Source organism: Stegodyphus dumicola, chromosome 10 (assembly GCF_044657685.1).
Source record: "Stegodyphus dumicola isolate Sdum_Otavi_A_Nest chromosome 10, ASM4465768v1".
NCBI lineage: Eukaryota > Metazoa > Arthropoda > Arachnida > Araneae > Eresidae > Stegodyphus > Stegodyphus dumicola.
The window spans coordinates 68,053,870-68,077,616 of NC_140777.1; the positions used below are offsets into that span (position 1 = coordinate 68,053,870).

The window sequence follows — 23,747 nt, forward strand, 5'->3', positions numbered from 1 at the left end:
TACCTCTTTCCTGCACGTACAAATGGCTTATGCTATCATGTTTTTCTGCAAGAAGAGCTATCGGAATTGCTGCAGGATGTTCCACCTGTTGTTTGTGATCGCATGTGGTTCCAGCATGATGGTGCACGAGCCTCTAACCACGTGTAGGTTCGCAATTACTTGGATGGGACATTTCCGGGCCGATGGATTGGCCGTGGTAGACTTGTTCGATGGCCACCCCGTTCGCCAGATTTATCCAGCTTGGATTTTTTATGGGGGTATCTGAAGAGCATCATTTATGAAACTCCCATTGACTCACTGGAGGACCTCGTTGCATGACTATCCGTTGCGGCTGCAAGCGTGCAGGAAATGCTTGTCATTTTCAAAGTGTTCGTCAATCTCTTCTGCGACATTACCAAGCATGTTTTACTGCTGGTAGTCACAATTTTGAACATTTATTGTGAATACTGTATTGCTACAAAGAAGCACTTTGCGTTGATTTTGTCATAAACACATTTTCCTCTCATGTCGTTTTTTTGTGTTTCTGCTGTAACCCGTCACTTTAGACCCTACATTCCTATAAAAAAATTCATGTTTTGGTATGATCCACCACCCCTCCAAGTTTGTCCCAAGATCTATGAAACATCCTGTATATATATGTCATATTTTGGCAGTCAGGCACTCTCATGAAGCTTGGCATGAAATGATGATACACAGGCAGTTAGCTGTTTTGATTCTACATCTTTATTCAGTTCAAATGGCAAATTATTATTCTTTTATGTTCTCCAAGATTACATATGCAATAATAATTTAGACTAAATAGGATGAAACTTTCTGCGTCATATTTTTCAAACAAATATAGATAGGAAGAGCAGCAGCAAAGGTCTTAAGTGGAAGGATGAGAAAAGCAATTTGATGAAACATATCTTGAACTCTTCATTTATAGTAGCGGTTACATAACATGCCAGAATGTTCTCGAAAGTAATGGTCTCGGGGGGGGGAGATCTTGAAATTGCGGAAAGATACTTAAAGGTTTCCTGTTCACGTAGAGCAAAGCCATCGTATTTTTTTATATTTTACATGTATACCTATATACAGTACAAAGTCCATAATCCAGACTCATCAGGACTTCGGCGATTCCGGATTAGGGGTTTTTCCGGATTATAGATCATCAATTTAAATCTGGTAAGATGGCATGCAGAAATTATACAATTAAAAATATGAAACCGTAATTTATGAAATAAAGAGCAATTATGATCTAAAGGGTATCAAAATTTACAAAAAAAAAAGCTTAATATATATTTGTTTATTTTATTAAACATTTCTTTCAATGTAAGGTGTTTAAGTTGCTTTGTTTTTGTGCTAATACTTTCTCTTTAATTCTATAAACAGACATAATTTCTTGTTGAGTTACAAAGGTCCATTGTTCAAGTCCTGTAATTGCTGTGTCGAGAATACCAACTAACTTGTCAATCGAAACTTTTTTGTTTTCAATAACCTTTCTGTCAATTTCTTCACTATCAGAAGTGGTATTTTCTGGATCTAGAACCATACTACAGATTTCGCCGTCCGGTAATTGATTCATGATTGGGGCATTGCCGTCGCAATGAAAAACTTCTGTTATATCATCTTCATTTATTATTGCTTCTCCGCATTTCTTTACAAAATTCAATAACTGGAAAATTTCACTTTTAGTTTGCAATGTCCAAAAACCTTCAAATTCACAGCTATCATCTTCATCGTCCTCACCATGAAATATGGTAGCTGGCCATAAATTATGCCAAGCATTTTTTAACGTATCTGGAGACACATCCTCCCAACATGCATGTGTTAATGAGCATGCTTAAAGCATACAAAAAAAAAAAAGTTTGTGGCTTTGAGGTCCGGATTATAGATCGTTCCAGATAATGGATATCAGGATTATGGACTTGGTACTGTATATGATATACAAATAGAAAAATTACTTCACTATTTTTATTACTTGGTTTTGGTTATAGTTTTGAGTTTGCTTTTGTTTAGAAATAAACACTGCCAAACTTGATGATTAATCACTGGTCACAGGTAAAATTGACAAGTACCTAATTCTGTTTTGTATTGCACATTGCAGGAGACAATTCTTTTGCTGAAACCTGTAGCTTTACAGGTAGCCACAAATGGGAACAACTAAGCCTTGGAGCAACTCCTGGATCTTCTGTCGATTTGGAATGGGAAAATGAAATTGGTTAGCATAAAAATGTGATTGATTAGTGAAATGAAGTAAAATTATCTTTAGCTATCAATAATAATGACTTATTTGATAATTGATAATATGCATTTGATAGTTAATTTTCTTAAACTTTTATCGCATTTGAAAAGCGTAATTTTTTATTCAGATTTTCATTATATCATATTACTGTCTAATCAAGTCTATTCAGTGAAACAGTTTTTAGGGGATGTAAATGAGTCTCCTTTTAAGTAAATTTTTAACTTAAAAGCAATTTATTTGAAATCCTTGGAAGTTTATTGCTATCTTTATTTTAATTACTATTTTCAGTTAAATTTCAAAAAATTCATTGAGAGGAAATATTAATTTTTTAAAGTTAATTTGGCGTTTTTATCAGCCATTTGAATCCGTATTAATAGTGCTGCAACTTCTTGAACTTAAGTTTATAATTTTATTATATGTAATTTCTTCTAATTTTTTAAAAACAAGCTTTAAATGCATTTAGGAAGGGGAAAAGCCATTTTATTTTGAATACATATTATTTCTATCAATTCTTTTGTTTCTGTAATTGTTTTTGTTGGTGGAAGTTAATCATGCTTCATTTCTCTCTGTTTGCAAAAGGATTCAACTCCTCTTCCAATATTGGTGCTACGGAGGAACTCCAGTGGATGGTGCTAACAGAGAACACTAACAACTCATGGAGGTCTTCACCGATTTCGAACAGTAATGGTTTGGAATGGGATGGAGATTTTACGAGGCATGTATTAAGTTGGCAAATAAAACAGTTTCAGTATTTAGTAATATAATGCAAATACTTTAATTTCAAAAATGATATTGAAACATGCAGTACATTTTATTAGGTTTTTAATTTCAGTCGCGTCTTTGTTATTTATGCTATGAGCTTGTAGCTTTTATCTTGATCTCAGGTCAAATATTGTCCTGAAAACTATGAAATTCCCACCCACCTCAAAGCCAGTTTAATAATCCCATTGATTTGTAGCACAAGTAATAGCTAGTAATCCTAATCATAATGAAGCTTAGTTTATTTTTTTATTTAAAAAAATGAAACTAAAAGATCCCTTTATGATTCAGTTTTAAGAAAAACCTGTGTTAGAAATTCAGTTAACTTTGATATGTTCATTTCTTTCAATAACTCATACTCAGTTGTCATTGAAGACAGTATTAATTGCCTTTGTTTTCTTTTGCAATTCAATTTTTTTTCCCACTCTTATCCAGTTTTAAAGACATTTTCCTAGATGAAAAGAACCTATGGTTCTTTTATAGAAAGAAAAGAACCTATGGAGGGTCACCTTCAGTATAGTTGAGAACAGGACATGCACTGGCTTATCAAGAACAATGCACTTGTTATCAATGGATGTTGAAGAGGGTATCAATCTGGAGATTTGATTTTATACTATCGCCTCTGGAAAAAGGAACTTTGATGTTTTAAATGCAACTGCTTGTTCAGTTTTAATTTTCTTTTCTCCTTTGTTTTACATTTAGCATTAAAGATAATGTTGCCCAGTCTCCAATTAATAACTTGTCATTTTAATTCGTAACAGAGCATTCAACAGCTGTAACATAATAATAATATAAAAACATCGCTTCTTGTGTACAGAATTATTCTAGTCATACTGAAACAAACATAGAAATCTTAATTTTTGGTGGTGTAAAGAAGACATTCAGAAATCAACAAACTGTATGTACTAGAGAAGCACAGAAGTTATTATTGCTAATACAGTAGTGAAGCAAATAAATGCGAGAAAAACTCACAGCAATAGTCTTTATTTGAAATTATTGATATATAGATTTCTTTCGAGATCTTCTCCTCTGCCTTTTTGTGCAAACTAGATGCTATATAACTAAGGTAGAGAAAGCTTCTTTCTTTCTTCCAGCATTCATTATGATGTCATTTGTTTTCTCACTTTTTCCCTTTTCTTTTTTTGAATTTTGTTTAACATGTTCTGTTTAAAATATGCTGTGTTTCAAAAGAAGTAGAGCACAAAAGTGGAATACTCCAAGCCTTAACTATTACTGTACAACAAAGTAGGATAATATTATGATAAATTAATACTGTTCCTCAGCTGGAACCCTTGAAATATGTTAATTGTTATAGATTTTCAAAGCACTTGTTTTTTATTAATTTAATGATTCTTACACGACAGGCTTTCACGAAATGAAACATTAAATTAGCCTAAAAATGCATTGCATAATTAACAAATTAAGTGAATTAACAAATTTATTACCATAATAAAGTGAAATTTAATGAAATTCTTAGCATTCTTAAACAACTAGTTAAATGAAAGCATTAAAATCTGTGGTAGGAAACTGCACATAAATAAAATGAAGTATTTCTTTAATGGGTATTATTTAATGGGTTTCTTTAATGGGTTTATAGGTATTATTTTTGATAGATTATATACTTATGCAGAAAGAAATAATGTCTGTTATAGTTTTTTAGCAGTTGTCAAATGATTTGACTAAACCTTGTAAATTTAAAATGCAATTTAACATTTTTAAGTTAAAAATGTTCCATAAAATATCGACATAAATAAATACTGTTGTACTTTTTAAGGAACTTATTTCTTTCATAATTTTTTCTCTTTTAGTGTCGATATATCAGATTTAGTAGCTGAAACTCAGAGACTTACTGTTGACGTAGAACAAAATATAGAGCAAGACACCTCCACCACTACATTTAGAGATATAGACAACAACAGCTGACTGGTTATATTGCATGAAATGCATGGGTAATAGTGTAAGTTACATTTCTTTATACTGCTGTAGATTAATATATAAATATTTGGCATATATTTCGTAATTATTATTTTATAGATTTCATGTAAATCGCAATTTGAAACTGATAGTCACTCAGTTAGATTTGAAAATGTCACATATGATGAATTTTCTGAAGAATTTGAAAATGTAGTAAATTTTTTTTTTTTTTTTTTTTTGAGATTGTCATTAAAAGCCCAAAACTCTAAATGTTTCCAGGGAAGCCATTACTATATATGAATGGCCACATCTATTTCAACCCTATTGAACAGAAACAGGACTGGGAGTCTGAGAGCATTTGTAGAAGTGTGTTTTAGTTAGAGTAGTGGAAAAATTACTTTGTAGATTAATTTATAATCTACTTATAATTTTGAATATTTTAGTATTCTTCTCCCACATATCAGCAGATGAATTGATTCCTTTCCTGTTATGTTATTTATTTAACATACCATAAGTATAGAAATCATTAAAATGATATTACTTTTTAAGTTAAATATTAAGTTTGTCCAGAATGCCTAACACACATAAGACATCCTTGTTTTTGTGCTATCATAATATTTTTATCTGTATATGTGCATCAGTTGTAGAATTTATAATCTCATGATATGATTTTAATTTATTATTATTTTAGTATGAAAATAAGCAATTTTTTAAGAAGAAAATGAAGTACATGTACAAATTTGCTTGTAAAGAAGTAATTTGTTTAATTGATAATGTTGTGTTCCCTGTTTAAATGCTGTGTTCCCGAAATATATTGTGCAGTCTTTATTTCCTTAACCATTGCTCATAGATATATACTTCAAGTTCTAAAAATGTTTTAAAGGATACAAATATTCATGTTTTGGCCTTAATAATTTAAACTAAAAAATTGCCATAACAAATCTAACTTGCTATATGGGCTTCTATCTTTATATTTACGAAAATTTTATACTCTGGAAAAATAAAACTTTAAAATCGTGATTTCCATATAAAAAAGACAGGAATTAAGTATTTTTCCCATTTTGCTTGTCTTTGTAAGATGAGTCGGTTAGAAAATAAATTAGGATAATTTAAGGTTGAATTTTTTTTTCCCTTTAATGCCATTCATTGATGTTGTGTTGTGATTTGTAATATGTAATACTCTTAAGTTTAGAATTTTGTTGCATATGGGGACAAAAATTTTCATGCTAGCAATTATAAGTTGTCAAATGCTAAAAATGTGGTAATATTCTAATGAATTTTTATTACTTTAGAGTCATAATCTAATAATCATAACAAAAAATTCAATAAATTATAAATAGTTTTCATTTTTAATTTAATAATGCTACAAGTTGACTGTGTGTCAGTTCTGAATGCTACTAGTTTTCTAGAGTACAGATTCTTTAAGATTCTGTAAATAAGATCTCCTTTTTAAAAAACATTGTCTTAATCAATACATTTCATGGCAATCTGCATAAAAATTCTCATCAGTTAATCTGTCAACATCAGACACATTTATTTAAACTGATATTTTATTTTTAATTACATGCAAATGTTAACATCTCACTCTTCAGTGTTCATCTACAGCTTTTGAATATCATCTTAAACCTTAAAATTAACTATCACAGTCAATTTTTGTCACATGAGAGTCAGACAGGCAGAAATGTGGAAATATCTCTGATTTATGTGTGATTGCCAAACAAATTAGTTGTAGGATATTCCACTCAAATTAATTTAACGAATACTTTATTTTGAATTTGTGATCACTTTTATGCCTACTGATCTTTTTTTCCCCTCCATATACAAAACATCTATCCCCCCCTTTTTTTGGTATGTGTGTATGTTTAACTTTTAAAAAACTGCAGTTTTATAAAGTTAAAATAAATAATCTATGGCCATTTTTATTCATTTTAAATTATATAGTTTCTCTGTATGTTTTCCTGATAAAATGTCTAAATAATCAGTTTTAGACCCAATTCTACTGAACTTCTTTTCTTGAAATTTCACATCCATATATTATTTACAATGACAATACAAACACTTTTATCATTTTTTTTTCATAACTCTTATATTGTAGACAGCTCTAGAAATATTGGTGTCTATGAAGGGGATTCACTGAGAAGAAATAAAAATTAATTGATTTTGCCATAGCCTTTGCCTCAGACATTTACATTTTCAGAAAATTCTAGAAATATTGGTTATTTGTAGAAAAGGCAGTGAGTACAGTTCAAATGTGATTGCTGTTTCCTGACCAACAATAAAGTGTGTAATGTGCTGAATGTATGGTAGTGGTAAAAATTAAAAATCTCAGAAGACTAAAAGATTAATTAAGATTTATTTTACTAAATTTTGTCAAATTTCTTGGTTCAAAGATTAGATCACATTTTATGATATAATTTTAATAGTAACCATTGTTTAGTTTACTTTTTAACTTAAAAAGCTCTTTGAAAAGGTAAGACTTAATATTGTATTACTACACGTAGTTAAATAAATTTGCATGTATAATAAATATTAATAGTGGTATAAATCTTTTTTATTTCAAAATGAATTCAGTTACATTGTTTAGTAAATATGTACATTCCCCACCAGCAAAGTTCTTTTATGCATATTTTTGCAATTTTATTTTGTGTCATATGAGATCAAATTGTTGTAATAAAAAGGAAAAAAGGTAAAATAAAGGAAAAAATTACTTTTTATTATGCATACTAAAGCCTGAAAATAAAAAAAAAAAATTAATTTTATTATATTATTAATGAAAATCACTGTAAGAAATTTAATAGCAGAAGCTAGAGGATACACTTTTGTACAATTATAATAAAAATTGATACTTATATTTATAGCCATTATAAATCTCATTATAAAAAATTATCTCATTATAAAAAATTCTAGATTTTGATTTTTTTTTTTTTTTTTTTTTTTTTTTTTGTAGTGTATAGCTCTTGGCTACAATTTGTAAATGATTTCTGAAGTAAATGAAGCAAATATAAATTAAACACATTCAGATAATTTCTTTCCAGTTTTTCATTCATGTACATAAGTGGGAAAATTCTAATTGAAAGTCTGAAAATTACATTTATAATTTTCATCTGCATTTATAAATTTATTTTTAAATCATTTTGAAAACTTACAATCAACCCACTCATATCATGATTCTCTGTGTTTTTGACCCTCTTGCATCGTAAGCAATATTGAATTCAGTTAAGTTCCCCCCCCCCCATGTTGGTGGTATTAGAAAATGCCTGTCAAGAGAGTATAGTATATGTCAGGAGGGTCTGAAAGCTTTCAGAATTTTTTAAACAGTCTTACAAATTATATAAGCAATGAAAGTCATTATCTCCACCAACTGGTAAAAAAAATTTCACCACTTTATCATTTTTCTTATATTATTATTGTAGTGCACTGTCGTATAAGTCCACTCCACTCATGACATCTGCTGTCAAAGAAGACATTCGATGTACTAATAAATATATTCACTCATGACAGTTAAGAGACTAAATAATCTTCCTGTGAAACCTTTTTTTAAAAATTTTAATTATACTTTTAATGATATTTGTTAAGTTTATTTTTCCTACTTTTACTATCTGGAATCTTATCTTGATACATAAATATAAACTGAACAAAATATGAAGCAAATCAATTCTTTCCCTTGTTATTCCAATTTGAAATCTAGATTAGTTTAAAAAGAGTAATATATAATTAAGTATAAAACAAATCAGTCATGTACTTGTTTATTGAATTCCATTGACGATTCTTATTTGTTTTGCAATTTTTGTTGCAATAAGATTTGAATATTGAAAACTTTTTTAAATGATATAAAAAGCCAGTGTCAAATTTCAGCCTTAGGCTTTAAAAACTGGAAATATAGAGATAAAATTAAAATTATTTTAATATTTATTGAAAAATAAGAAACACTTTTATATCTTAAGTAAGTACTTATGTAGGAAGCTATTAATTTATTAAGAAATAAAATGTTAAAATTTGTGCTTTGAATTTAAGCCTCACTTAATTTTTGATGCCTTAAAAATTTTGAAATAAAAGTGCACTGAGTTATATGCTATGTATAATTTTATTTATTTATTTATTTATTTATTTTGTTTGTTTTGTTTTGGAAAGTTTGGTAGATTTTTAATTTATGTAATGAAAATACACTGGTTATCATAAATTAAGGAAAAATCACAAAAATAGCGATAACTCCCTCAAAAATAAGCCAAACCATGTAAAATTTGAATATGTTGCCAAGTAAGAGTATCTGAGTAAAACTGCAATATGCAAATTAGTGGCGCTGCGCTCGGAATACGTCATCCGCGAGGAGAATAAAAGTTCAAATTTGAGAGCAAGTCCACATATTTGACTGTGATAGTGACATCAAAAATCTGAGATAGCCTATTCGTAACAATGATCGCCAGGCATCATTTGCCTGCAGAACTACAATGGAGAGCCATTGGGAGACTAGAGGCAGGATAAAGTCAAACATATGTGGCCAGATGGCTAAATGTGAGTCCTTCTGTGGTTCATAGACTTTGGAGGCAATTTCAAACCACAGATTTGGCATCTAGGAGGTTCAGCCAAGGACGGCCAACTGCTACGACGAGCGCCGATGACCGATATTTGACATTATGTGTCTGCAGGAATAGAACCGCTACTCGGACCCTTCTTAGATCCTCCTTTGCTGCAGCCACTGGAAAGTTGGTGTCAATGTCAACTATGCGTAGAAGGCTTCATGAAGGTGGTCTGTATGCGAGATGACTAGTCGTTTGCGTGCTGCTCCCATCACACCATAGCAGGGACCATTTGCAGTAGGCACGACAACATGTTCACTCAACACCTGATCAGTAGAGGGCTGTTCACTTTACGGATGAGTCCAGGTTTAGTGTAGAAAGTGATACAGTCAAAAGTCATTAATCCAGACTCGTAGGGACTTCGGCAATTCCGGATTATCGATTTTTCCGGATTATAGATCATCAGTTTAAATCTGGTAAGATGGCATGCAGAAATTATAAAATTAAAAATATGAAACCGTAATTTATGAAATAAAGAACAATTATGATCTAAAGAGTATCAAAATTTACAAAAAAAAAAAAAAAAAAAAAAAAAAAGCTTTATTTGTTTACTTTATTAAACATTTCTTTCAATGTAAGTTGTTTAAGTTGCTACGTTTTATGTGATAATACTTTCTCTTTAATTCTATAAACAGACATAATTTCTTCTTCAGTTACAATGTTTCGCTGTTAAAGTCCTATAATTGCTGTGTCGAGAATACCGACTAATTTGTCAATCGAAATTTTTTTGTTTTCAATAACCTCTGTATCACTTTCTTCTTTATCGGAAGCGAATTATAATGATGAGGAATTTGATTTAAATCATATCAAAGACGGAGTACATCGAGATGAAATACTACATTTAGTAAGGAATTATGAGCGAAATAAAATAAAAACATCTGCCCTGAAGATAAGGATAGTGCTGACAGGTTAACTTCCACTTCATTGCACGCCGTGTCGTTCCCCCCCCCCCCGGGCCACAGAGCAGCGTGAATTTGATAAACAGATTTCGGAATGGTTTGAGAAACGAAGGATATGCCTTTATCCATTTTTTGCAGCAATTCCACTTTTTGTTTAGTGGACTTCTAAACATACTTTTGCTTTGTAGATCCTTTACATACTAGTAAATATATATCGGAAATTCTATTTGACATAATCGAAAGTTCAAGCTTACTTTTATAAAATTGCTCTAACAGTCTGCAAAACATAATAAGCCGGATCCAATTCGAAGATTCAGGAACAATGCAATCTGCAACATTAACTGAATTAGATAATTTTAGCTTAGCTTATATCGTCTGTTATACATTAAACGCGCAAGCGTAAATGTATTACGCGCATTCGCACGCACACGCATATTCGCAGCCGTAAAAGTCTGCACATGCGTCAACGCGGCGCATGCGCAGAAAGTTTGTAGCTTTGAGGTCCGAATTAACGACTTTTGACTGTAGTAGGCTTTATTTGATATGGAGAGAACCTGGGACCCGTTATCATCCATCAAACATCTGTTAAAAAGATACATACGGAAGAGACAGTGTCCGTGTTTGGGGTGGCATCTCTTTGGGTGGACGCACAGACCTCCATGTCTTTCCAACGGAAACGGTGAATGCTCCGATTTATAGAGATGATATCCTTGATACTTATGTGTGCCCATGTGCCGGGGCAATAGGTGATGCTTTCCTGTTATGGAATGACAATGCAAAACCACACAGGGCTCGCATCGTAGATGATTATCTTCAACAGGAAACAATTATGCGCATGGTGTGGCCAGCTCGATCCCCAGACTTGAATCCGATCGAGCACATTTGGGATGCTTTAGAGAGATGTCTAGCTGCTCTCAATCCACCCCCTCAGACCGTTGCCACGCTTGCAACTGCTTTTCAAAAGCAATGTCTGTCACTTCCTATGGAACTGATAGACCGCATAATTGAAAGCATCACGCATCGCTGTAAGTGCTGTATTGCTCCTAGACGCAACCATATTCCATATTGAAGGTATTTTTCATATAGCAAACTGACACCTTCGATTTGTTCATTTTATACATGTGCTCATTTCTATACTACCATAATTGTCTGGTAATTTATTTTTATGTTATTTGATACCTTACTATGTGTTGTATATTGTGGGTAAGTTTCATAAAATTCTACATGTAATGTTTTCAGTAATCGTGATTTTCGCGATTTTTCCTTAATTTATGATAACCAGTGTATGAAATCAAAAAAATCATCATATTGAAAGAACTAATGCATAATTTTACCATCTGAAATATGCTGTAATTCTTAAAATTCTGTATTGAATTGCAAAGCATTTTAGTGCTTGAATTTTGTAATTAGAGGAAGATGAAGCTGTAATTGATTCTTTTTTTCCTTTTCAGTTTTTAGATCACCTAGAGCTTATTGTAAGCAAATTATACTTGATATGCCAAGTGTTACTGTGTATATATTTCCTGAAATATTTTAAAGATTGCACATGTGCCTATTGTCATGGATCAACAAGAAGGATATGGTATTCCTTCATATTCACTGTACTCTAAAGAAAAAGAGTGCTATCTTTCCCAGTTTTGTTGTTTAAAGATATTTGATACAGTTGCTACAAAAAGGTATAATGAGTATATTTTTGTACAGTTGTGGAAAAATTTGTTAAATTAATCTTTATTAATCATGTAAGGTTACTTGTTTAATCTGCACACAGAAAGAAATGTTAAACTATATTTTAGTTGAGATATTTAAAATTATACTTCATCATGTCTTCTTTTTTATTATTATAAAATTTTATGTGTTTATCATATTGGTGTTTTTGTGATAATTATAAGAAGGATTTAGATTTGTAACTAAAACTGGAGATTTGTGGTACAATATGCTATATTATATATCACTTAGAAAAGGCCTTATAACAAACTTTTTACAAGATTTTCCATAAAAGGCATTTGCAAATTTCTTTTTTAAAGTGTAATATGAGACCTATTTTAATAGGGGTTAGGTATCTACTCTTCAATTTCAGAAATGTGACATAGTGCAGAATTTTTCTGTGCTAAATAAATATTTTGAAAGTTGAATGGTTAAAATATTAGTTTGGAACTTTTTGAAGCATGATTTGTCAATAAGTTTTAGATTGTGAATTTTATAAATTTATGCAAGTTTAAAACTTTTTTTAATAGAAATCTTAAATCATATTTTTGTCATTTTTCAATTAACTATTCAGCAAAAGCTAGTCTGTATTTATGAGAGGAATAGTTCACATATTGTTAACATCATTATTGTCAGTGATTTCTATTTGTGAGAAATATTACTCGAAAGCTACTTATGTTATTGCTTGGAAATTTTTGCTGTACTTGATGTAATAGTACTTCTTAGCTGTAAAAAAGAAGTACTATTACTTTCACTGCACTTCTTTATTAATAAAAATTATTTTATTTTCGTTTTTTTTTATGCAGTTAGTTCAAAAATATTGAAAATAATTAAAAATATGTTAGTTTTCTGTCAAAGTCATATCATACATTTTTGGGCCATATTGGCACATTTTAGTTCTTTTCTCTCCTCTGGCCTTTGACTCAGTACTAGATGAAATCGAACGAGCAGGAATAGCAGCAAGGAAACATTTCTGATTTTATGGTAAAATTAGAAAAAAAAAAAAAAAAAAAAAAACACTCTTAAAAAAAGAACTTGGCATATATATATATTCTATTTGTTTATTAGGTTTCATTGGTTTCCACAGTTTTGTTGCATCCACTGATTTTTAACGTTAGGACAAGATAACAAAAACTGCAAAAACCTCTGTCATGTAATTAACCATTGTGTTGTGATTCATTTGAAGCAAGCTTTAGTTCACGAAACTTAATATACATTAACTCCTGGCACCATAAGTAAATAAATAGCATGACAGTAATGATGCATGATCCAACAAACCACTTTTGCACTTGGAACATCCTTTTTCTTCGTGGCAGAGATGAAGGCTGCTTAGCCATTTTGGCTTTGAGTTACATCTTAATTTCATTTCAAATACAGTCTTAGTGATATTTTTTAATAACTCTTTTTGAAGAAACAAGATAGCTACTTGTTCATGTCTTGGTGACAAGGAACTATGTGAGAACTAAGTGATATGGCTTTAACGGAAACATGTAAAACGTATTGAATAGATAATGATTCACAAAATCCTATCTAATTTTTGTTCTAGTGTTTCCTTATATTTTTGAACTTAAGCTGAGAGTTCTTGCATCATATTGCATTTATTGATTATGATTGTGTGATATTGTTCATCTTTCTAAGATTACAGTAAGACCTTTTCCATTGTTCGAAAAAAGCTGCTCTAATATTGTTAAGAGAAATTAGCATGAAATCAGTTGTATTAGATAAATTATAAAGTATCGCAGTTCCCATATTTTGCACTAAAATTATAAATTAGTTTCTTAATATTCCTAAATTTATTTTAAAATAAAAAAACTATGTTTAAAATAAAAAAAAACTATGTTCCTTTCAAGTCAAAGGAAGTTTTCTTGTAGTTTATACTTGCACAGAATTGACAACTGTTATGCTAGCACCTAAAATAGCATTCTATATACTGTGTTCTTAATTTTTGAAAAGTGAGGAAATTTTTTTGTGTTAGAGATCTTTAGTGCAGACTTTCCAAATTTTTTTAATATTACATATATTTATCAACCACATATTTTGGCAAATATAGTTATTCTACAAAACTTAATATCTTTAATTTATATTTCACCATGTCTTACAAATAGTAAAGTCTCAAATATTGCCATTTGACAAGGCATTTTATCTTTCAAATTTAATTTTAAATAAAATAACTTGATTCTTAACAAACTGGGAATAATATTAAAATATTGTTTGTTGTAAAATTCGGGGATCAGAAAATGTGGCAGAAGGCATTAGAAGTATGAAATGTGTTGTATAAATCAGTTAAGTTTTGATTTAAGCTTCCAGAATTAAATGTGACTGAAAATATTAGTTGCATTAATTAAATTGATTAAAATGACATCATCTGATCAATTTTTGAAGTAATTATTAAAACAGCTTGTATTTTCTGTTCAATTACCCTAGTTTATCAGTTTTGCAAATTAGAATTAAGCTATATAATATGAAATTAAAATAGAACTTAAATAGAAATGAAATCTGTGGAGATTGCTCAGTGATACAGAGATGGTGAAATTTTGTAGACAGTTTTGCTTTGCTTCTTCTGACAGCATTTCAATCCTACATGATCAACAGGTTTTACTGCACAACAGTAACATAAAGGAAAGAAGACATATGCAAAAATAAATATAAAATATTTCATAGAAAATAAACACATAACAGTATTTTTTTTAATATTGCTTATTGCTAAGTACATTATAGAAGTTTGCATTCCCCCATTCTTATAAGTAATATTTTTTTTTATTAACTTATTGTTTTACATGCAGTTATAAATGCTTATGCACCTAAAATCTGATTTTAAAAAATGTATGTTTTATTCAGATCAAACTCTTTTTATGTAGATGAAGAGTTGTTATTTGATGCATCAGTTTCATAATGTTATTGTTAGGAGAAAATTATAATTTTCATTAGAAAATACCAATAAATGCATAATTTATTAGTAATAAATGCATAATTTATTTGCATATAAATATTTTAAAATTTTAAAAGTCCTTTAATATTGAATATATTTCAACCAATGAATAACATATTCATAGTCCATGATATATACTATTTGTTGGAAATAAGAGTCATAAATTAAATTACGGCTCATATTAAGAAAATTAAATAGATTATTGTTTTTATCATTTCTATCAAAGTTTGAAAGCATATGATGAATAGCATTTTAATTAAATTTTGTTAATACATGAATTTTCGAAGTTGAGGGATGCATGTATTTTGTTTAAAACTGCATACAAAAAGTCATATCTATTAAAAGCATTTAAGCATTGAACCTTGCACAACATTCTCTGTAAGTAGTTTTTAGATTTAATTAATCTAATTCATTATTCCTTATTAATAAGGATATTTTTATTACTGTCTGATAACTGTACTGGTATTGCATAAAAATAAATAGATAAATAGTGAAGATTCTTAACAATGCTATGCATAGAAGATTTATTTTTTAAATATGTTAGAACTTTAAAAAAGCTTATTTTTTTATGCAAATTGAAAGCAAAGAAAGAGAAAAAACTGCTGTAAAAAATTAGGCAAATGATAAAGCAGCTTATTTTGTTTTACAAAATTAATAACTTGTAGTTTCTAAGGTGTATTGCTTATTGTTTTTGCTGTAACTTGAGCAGAATTTCATATATCAAAGTCAACTGGGATTGAAGTTGTCCTGATAGTTAGGTTATCTTTTTCTTTGGCCTAATACATATCTATTGTTTTGCAAAAGTAAATGAATTTTACTTTTTTGTTTATCATGTTTTATTTGAACAAAGGTTATATAGTTAAAAAAAATGTGTTCCTAAAAATGAAATACAAAGCATATATTTTTCTCACCAAAAATAATGAAATTATTCTTTAGTTTTCTAAGCACAGAACCCATTTTTCTGTCTATTAAAATAAAAAAAATGGAGTTAATTTTTATTTAAACAAATGCTCTGACACTAAATATAAACTATATGGTAAAATTAAATTTTAAATGAAAATACATTCTTTATTTACATAAAAAAATTCATAACTTTACTTAGTTATTTATTAAAGAAAAGAAGCACTTGTTACAGCTATGCAATGACTCATAGCATAAAAAAAGAACAGTATTTATGACTGTGTTAATAGACCATATTTATGACATGTAATTTCATTTCCATTAACGCTATGTCAAGCACTGTAGATCAAGCGTTTTTGTTCAAATTTATTTAATAGTTTCTTAAAAAAGCATATATTGTGCTGCATAATCCTCATATGTAGTTTAAACTTATGAAAAAAATTTTAAAAAGTAAATTAAGAAAAAAGTTGAATTTCACATATTCTGAAACAGCAAGTGTACTGGACAACTACCATTCAGAAAATTGGAGCTCTTACTGATTTCTTTAATTATCTTTTCATAATTAACATTCAGTGAATCTTATGAGATAGTTGCAAGTTATTTTTTTAAATTACTAATATTTAAAATGAAAACTATTTCATAAAATGTGTCATAAGCATATAAAGTGCTAATACAATTAAAAATATGTATAAATAAATTTTATAATTTATATATGGTATAAATAAGTAATAAATAAATTTTATAATTTATGTATAAATTTTATAATTTATTTATTTATTACTTATTTATACCATATTATTTTCAGCTATTGATTTTAATATTCATAACTTTTCTAATTATTGCATATGAAATTGTCCCTGTGTTGCATAAATTTTTCTTCATCATTTTAGTTTTTAAGTAATTATATGCAGAAATTTAATGTGACAGCAATTTTTATTCAATGGTTGATTCAATGGATATCTATCTCTCTAGAGCACTGTTTTCCAAACTTTTGGCATATGTGTCCCCCTTCTATAATTTTCATAATGCTGAGTACCCCTTGTCAAAATAATGGATGTATTTTAATAACAATCAAAATATATTTTTCTTTTTTTGTGTGACATATACAAAATAATAAGAAAAGAGAAATAAAATTATTCATGATAAAATATAAATAAAAGTTCTATCTAACATTTATTTGAATTAATGAGAAGGATGAAATTGTTTGTGCTGAGATGACAGATCATCATAATTTGATTCCCTGGTTGTTAATTTCAATCTGAAGATGTGGTTCTATGTCCAATAGTCTGTCCCCCCCCCTTTTTTTTTTTTTGACTTAATGTCTACAAATGATGAAAAAAGCAACTTTACATAAATATGAGGTTGGAAAGGCAATAAGTATTTCAGAATTTTTTCTGTTAAAACTGGATACACATGCTGCATTTGTAACCAGATCTTCTGGCATGGATGTTGTGTTAATGTTAAATGGATATATTATCCATACAACATTTTTGTTTAAATCAGGGAAGTAGTTTTTCAAGCCCACTTGCAAACTCTCCAAATACTGTGTTATGCATTTCAGAGTATCGGCATTAATTTTAATAGTCGAACTTGTTAAAAACTCATGAAAAGAGGGAAACGAGTCTACTTCTCCATCACCAACTCTCTTTTGTCATAAATTTAGTTTTGTGATGGCAGCATTATCTTGAACGTGAAACTTCTTTACCTTGTAATGATAAGTTGAGGCAGTTTTAAACAGAGAATATATCTGCTAATTATGCTAGTTTACAAAGCCGTTTCCAGTCATGTAAGCAATTTCCCAACTCAAATCTATCATTAAAAAACATTAAAGTTCATGTCTAAGTTCAAACAATCGATTTAGAATTTTTGCTCCAGATAGCCAATGAACACAGAATGAAAAAGAAGCTGGGTATGACTACTTCCCGTTTCACCACATATTTTCAAAAAAAGTCGTGTATTCAAAGGAAGGCTTTTAATGTAGTTAACGATTTTCATGCTTTCATCCAGAACTTTCCGTAAATCAGTAGTCATCTAATGCTGTTATCACATCTATAGACGCGCGTGCTTACCCGGGACAATTCCAAGAAACGAGATTCTAGTAGCACGGCTTTAAGCGACAGGCTTCCGAGAAATGTTTCATCTAGCTAGGAGGAACGTGTCCCGGCTACGAGCAACATTTTAAAACTTTTCCCAAAATGTTCCGGCTGGAAACGTGTTCCTCGAACGTTCAACCAATCAGACGAAAGGTCAGCTTCTAAAGGATCACGGGTAACTTTCAATATGGCGATGGCTCTCACTGTGAAGTGATGGACAGTGGAAATAGAGGCCGATTTAATTATTGCTGTTTTGTTGTAATACAACTGCCTGAGTCATTTTTTAAATGTGTTTATATTCATTAAATATATAATCGTGGAAATTTCAGAGTTGACATTATTTTACGACATTCTTGCATTTCGGATTTGTTTACAAATTGTTCGTAGCCAAAAGTTCGCCACATTTGTCGTATTTCGTGCTGATCGTGTATTATAACACTGTTATATAATAGAATTTTATTTCTTAAATTTAAGTTGAATAATTTTTTAATTGTTTGTATATGCGCGGCTTTTCTCCGAATTACTTATCTTTTAAATTGTTAACTGCATAATCAGTGACACATTTTAAACAGCATAAAAGATGCATAAAAAAGAAAAGCATAGCTTATGTAATAATGAGAATACTCATTAAATTTGTCTATTATTTTCATGTTATTAATGAAATACATTTTGGATTATAAATACATTAGAAACTATACTTTTATTGGAAATGCTACATATTGAAACATTGAAAATTTATGGATTTATTATTATGCATGATGAAAAACATTTGTATATACATTCATTAATACAAATCTTATTCATTACATTAATACTAATAAATATATATTAACAACTTCTAAAACATCGCATCTCTCTATCTGTATGTAAATATATGACTTATTAGATGTGTATATATATATGTATGTATGAATACAAAAATGAACATTGCCAAGAAGTTTATTTGAAGTTACTTTTAATTCAGATAACGATTATGTAATTGGCAGCAACTATAGTTATCAGTTCTTTGCAAATTATTATGGGTATGTAATAATCAGTTGAAAAATAATTGATGAGTATTTGAGTACTAAAGAGTGTACACATTTTGTTATTGGGTTAATTCATAATTATATCATACGTATGATCTACGTAATAAAAACATGACTTAATAAATAATAAGAAATGTAACAGCTGTGCATTTATAACATTTGATTACTTAAAACAGCGCACAACTGATTATCACCTTTATGTCTGTTTACATAATGAATTGCACTTTCCAATTAAGTGCACGGGCCTACTAGTGGCCGAAGCGTCGTTGAACACTGGTAGTTCTGTCTCAGGTTAGAATGCCGCGAACGGGCTGGCTACATGACGTTTCCTTGGTTTAAAACTGGTATACGAGCCAGTTTTAAAAAATCTTCTACAAAGGGATCCCTCCTGTTGTTATCCCTCGAGGCTTTGCGGTAATCACATAAAACCAACTGAGCCCACCAGCGGCCGAGCGGTAAAGTCGCTGAACACTGGTAGTTCGGTCCAAGATTCGAATCCGGCGAACGGGCTGGCTGCATGGACGCTTTCGTGGTTTTCCCCATGTGTAACGTGTATACGAGCCAGTTTCCCTTAGAAAGTCCTCCCCGAAGGCATCCCTTCCCTTAGGCAGATAGCCCTAGTGTGCTTTGCTGTAATCTCAATAAATCAAACCATAAAACAAACTCATGATGTGAACACCTAATTTCTAGAGTTGGTATAATTAATGTGTTTTAGGTATATTACCGAGTGTTCTATGGGACAGTAAACAACTCGCACATGTTTGATTGCTCATTTATTCATATGCTTTATTTGATCTTCATTTTGCTGAATAGTATCTGCGGGCTGTGAGGTGGTAAATATCAGCCATATAGATTTTTGTCATTTGAATGGACAGAACAGTAATTATAAGCCATAAAGTTAGTCAGAAAATGCTTTCACCAGGTCACAAATTTTCATTGAAATGCAGACAACAGAAAATACACATAAGCGATGTGTGATAAATAGACTTATCCAGCACATGTTTTTAAACTATTCTTAGAGTGTATACAGAATTTGGCTATTACTGATGTAATTGATTACTATAACCAGAAGTGTGTTTATCTGTTACATGAAGTGCCAGACTGGAGATCACAGTGATTAACTTGATAGCAATCACCTTTCTATTATCTTCCATTACTAACAATAAAGTTTAAAACGAAAAGCGTGTGAGCGATACAAAACAACACGAAGAAGCGAATGTCACTTGAAAGGAAACGTCACTTTCGCCAATCTGAGCGATAACTGATTCTTGTTTGGCTTTCAGCCTGTTTGCCAAGTGAAGATGGTAACCCTATTTTGCCACAGGCCGTTTCTCAGAACTGTTGCTACAAACGTTTTGTCCCGGCAACAAACAGCTAATGTGATAACGGCTTTACATATTGCCAAAGCCTCTCTGTGTATGCAACAATGTGTGGATATGACATTTAGAGCAACATTTTTAATTCTTGCAATGAGTCCCTTATTAATTCCAATCATACTTTCTGCTTTTGCTCTCTTGCATAAATTTATTCATAACATTAATAATGATATCTTCTCCTGTTGTGTGACCTAATAAAGGCTGGCAAAATAAAAAGTTGTCATGAATTTCTTGATTTTTTCGTATCTAACAAACACCATAAGATTTGCAAAATTCGCAATATCAGTGGACTCATTGGCTTGCAATGAGTAATAAAAACTGTGAGAAATATCAGATAATAACATCTGTTTCACATTATTAGACATATCAATGATTCATCGATGAGCTGTATTATTTGAGAGAGAAAAGTGTTCAAAAGTTTATTTCGTACTACCTCCTATTACTTCTGCCATTATCTTGGCTATAGGCTTGATTAAAATTTCACCAATGGTTTCCGCTGCACTACATTTTGAAATTAAAAGCGACACGCGATATGAAGTTTCTAGCATTTTTTTGTTGTCACTTATCAGACCCTGCATTACTTTTCGAGACTAATTTAAATCCTTAAATTTATTTTTTAAATAAATTTAGTCAAGTTAAAATTAATTTATGGGTTTATCTTTGTACTGATTATAGTTTATCTCAAAATGGTGCTTTAAGTTGAATGGTTTCATGCTTTTGTTTGTTAGGTTTTCAAAACAAATGTGAAAAGTGGAATAGGCTCATTTTCATCTCCAGTCCATGAGAATCCAAATTTAAGCTATTCTTTGTCATACTTCCGAGTTTTCCTATCTTTTTTTCTTAACAAGTTCTTTCAGAATTGAAGTTGATTCATTGTTAATTTCCTGTTAGTTGACTGCTACTATAAACGTTACTTTCTTTCAGTGTAGTAGTTCAAGATTTCAACCAGCGATCCATAACCTGTGTTAAGGATAAAAATTGTATTTTACAAAAATAATCAATATCAATGGAACTTACTAAAGCACATAACAAACATTTCCTATAAGAAAAATCACACAGTGGCTAAAAATACACAGGCACCTGGAGAAGCCACTAACTATTAACAAAGTAAGTGGGGCATATTCCTGCGGTTTTACAATGAACCATCTCACGTCTGACATCCAAGTTTTTTTCCTTATTAATAGGAGAAAATGTAAGAATTGTTAAATGGTATGTGATAGAAAAAAGGAATATTAATCTTTCAGAGAAGTCCTAGTCTAGTTTAAGAACAATATGCCATCATTTGGGAAAAGATAATTTTTAATTTGAAGTTCTGTAAATTGTGTAGTTTTATTTAGTAGTTCACCTAGAACAAAATTATAAATGAAATGAAAAATAGACTTATTGTACCATATAAACATTTATAATCATACAAAAATTATCTTTAAACTTAACAACAATGGACATATCAATGAGGTATTTGCATAGAACAACAGCCAAACTATTGGTCATTTAACCATAGTTTGGTACTCAAAGAGAAAAAAAAGATAACACATAGACAACTGGCTTTACCTTTCAGGTCTAGCTTATGAAATTATTTGTTTTCTAATTTATGTATTTTACATCAAACTGTACTTTTGCATGTGTGCATATGATTTTCATGACTGATAAAATTATATTGGAGATATAAGTGATTATTTTTAGTCATAAGAAAGGCATAGTAATAAGTGAAAATGAATTCAACTCTATATAATTGTTAAATTATGAGTTTATATGCACAAAATTAACTGCAGGGTGGTCTTATTTAAAAACTCAGTATTTTGTTTAGTAGCATTCATTCTTAAATCATAATTATTTGGATAGTTAAATATCTGGACATCAACCATTGATTAGAAATATGCTGTACAACTGAATTTATTGCTTAAATGGTTTTTCATTTTAATTTCTCACAGAAAAGATATTTACTAATTTAAATTAAATTTTAAAAATATCTTTTTCACTCTTAAACTTTTATTTGTTTTACTTTTACATTGGCTTGATTTATATTGAATGAACATATTTAGAATTGTGTATCATGTAGGAGAGGTTAAAGCACAGTTATCAAGTTTTTTTAATGTTGTGAACTGTAAAATATTAAAAAAATGTATTAATTAAATTGATTTTTTAAGAATAAGCAAAATATCATTATTTTAGGGCTCTTTGACAAATATGAAATTCATGATTATACAAGCTATAATTTTAAAAATTGTTTATACATCCACAACTGTGATTTTTAAAACAAATTAATCAGCATGGTTACTAATCTTGTGTATGTGCATGAAATGAACAAAACTAATCTGTGTCAAATGTGTTCCTCTAATTTGCAGAATGTTATTGTATTGAACATCCATTTGTAGATAGATAGCTTTGTACATTTTATTGTATTTGTGTTATTTGAAAAGGCATGGAAAAATTTAAAGATCATGAGATAAAAGTTGTTTTATGAAATTATTTTTGAGAGTATCATTTTGTGTGATTTTGAAAAAAAAAAAAAAAAGAAATGGACAGTGTTTAATGTATTTTGATTTAGTACAGAAAGATATAGGTAGGTTTTTCTCTAAGTGACAGAATAACTGAGAAATTAAGTAAATAATTTTTAATTTTTTGCTAAACATTTACAATTTATCGGTAATTCTAATATATTATTCAAAAGGTGTAGTCATAATTTTCTTACAGATTTTGCAGTAGCTGTCTTGTAGAAATCTCTGGTTTATGGTTGGAAAAATTCTTACATTATTATAAATTTCTTTTATATATAGCAGTATCGTTAGTCATATTAGAATTTGATTCAATATGCTTAACTTTTAATAACTGTAGATGCTATATAAAAAAAGAAGTTCTTCATTTAGAATTACAATTTTGAGGGAGGGGAATTTGGAAATTTTTATTTATTTTGAATTTCAAAATAAATATTAAAAAAAGTTTCAGGTATTTTTAATTTATTTGTGAATCATCATTATAAAATTTCTCTCTGCATTAAGGTAATTTTTTTTTAAATTCAAAAATTAAAAGAATGATGTAGATTGAAAGAATGAAAAACTTCATTATGATGTAGAATACTAAATCGTTGTAAAAATATAAAATTTTTACTGTTTGTATCAAAGAAAATTTGTACATGAAAATTTCTGAGAGGCTTCACAATACGTGTCACAATAAGTTTTTTTTTTTTTTTTTTTTTTTTCCCCCCCCCCCACTTTCATCTAGGGGTAGACAAATTTTAAAATACATTTTATTTAACATTTAAGAAACTATTAGTTCTGAACTTCCTGTAATGTGTTAAATTTATAAATTGCAATAGTAGTTATCACAAAAAGCATAACATGTCG

The 23,747-nt window shown here is 29.7% G+C and overlaps 1 protein-coding gene across 1 annotated transcript in view; it reads left to right on the forward strand.

The window, feature by feature from the left end:
- The window catches only part of LOC118194601 (uncharacterized), a 61,431-nt gene extending 38,559 nt beyond the window's left edge, over positions 1-22,872 (forward strand). The window contains exons 5-8 of the mRNA XM_085825049.1: positions 2,087-2,200; positions 2,804-2,939; positions 4,792-4,940; positions 11,825-22,872. Of these exons, the coding sequence (XP_085681175.1) occupies positions 2,087-2,200; positions 2,804-2,939; positions 4,792-4,906 (365 nt within the window). The 3' untranslated portion in view covers positions 4,907-4,940; positions 11,825-22,872. The remainder of the gene's footprint in view (positions 1-2,086; positions 2,201-2,803; positions 2,940-4,791; positions 4,941-11,824) is intronic.
- The last annotated feature ends 875 nt before the right edge of the window (positions 22,873-23,747 follow it).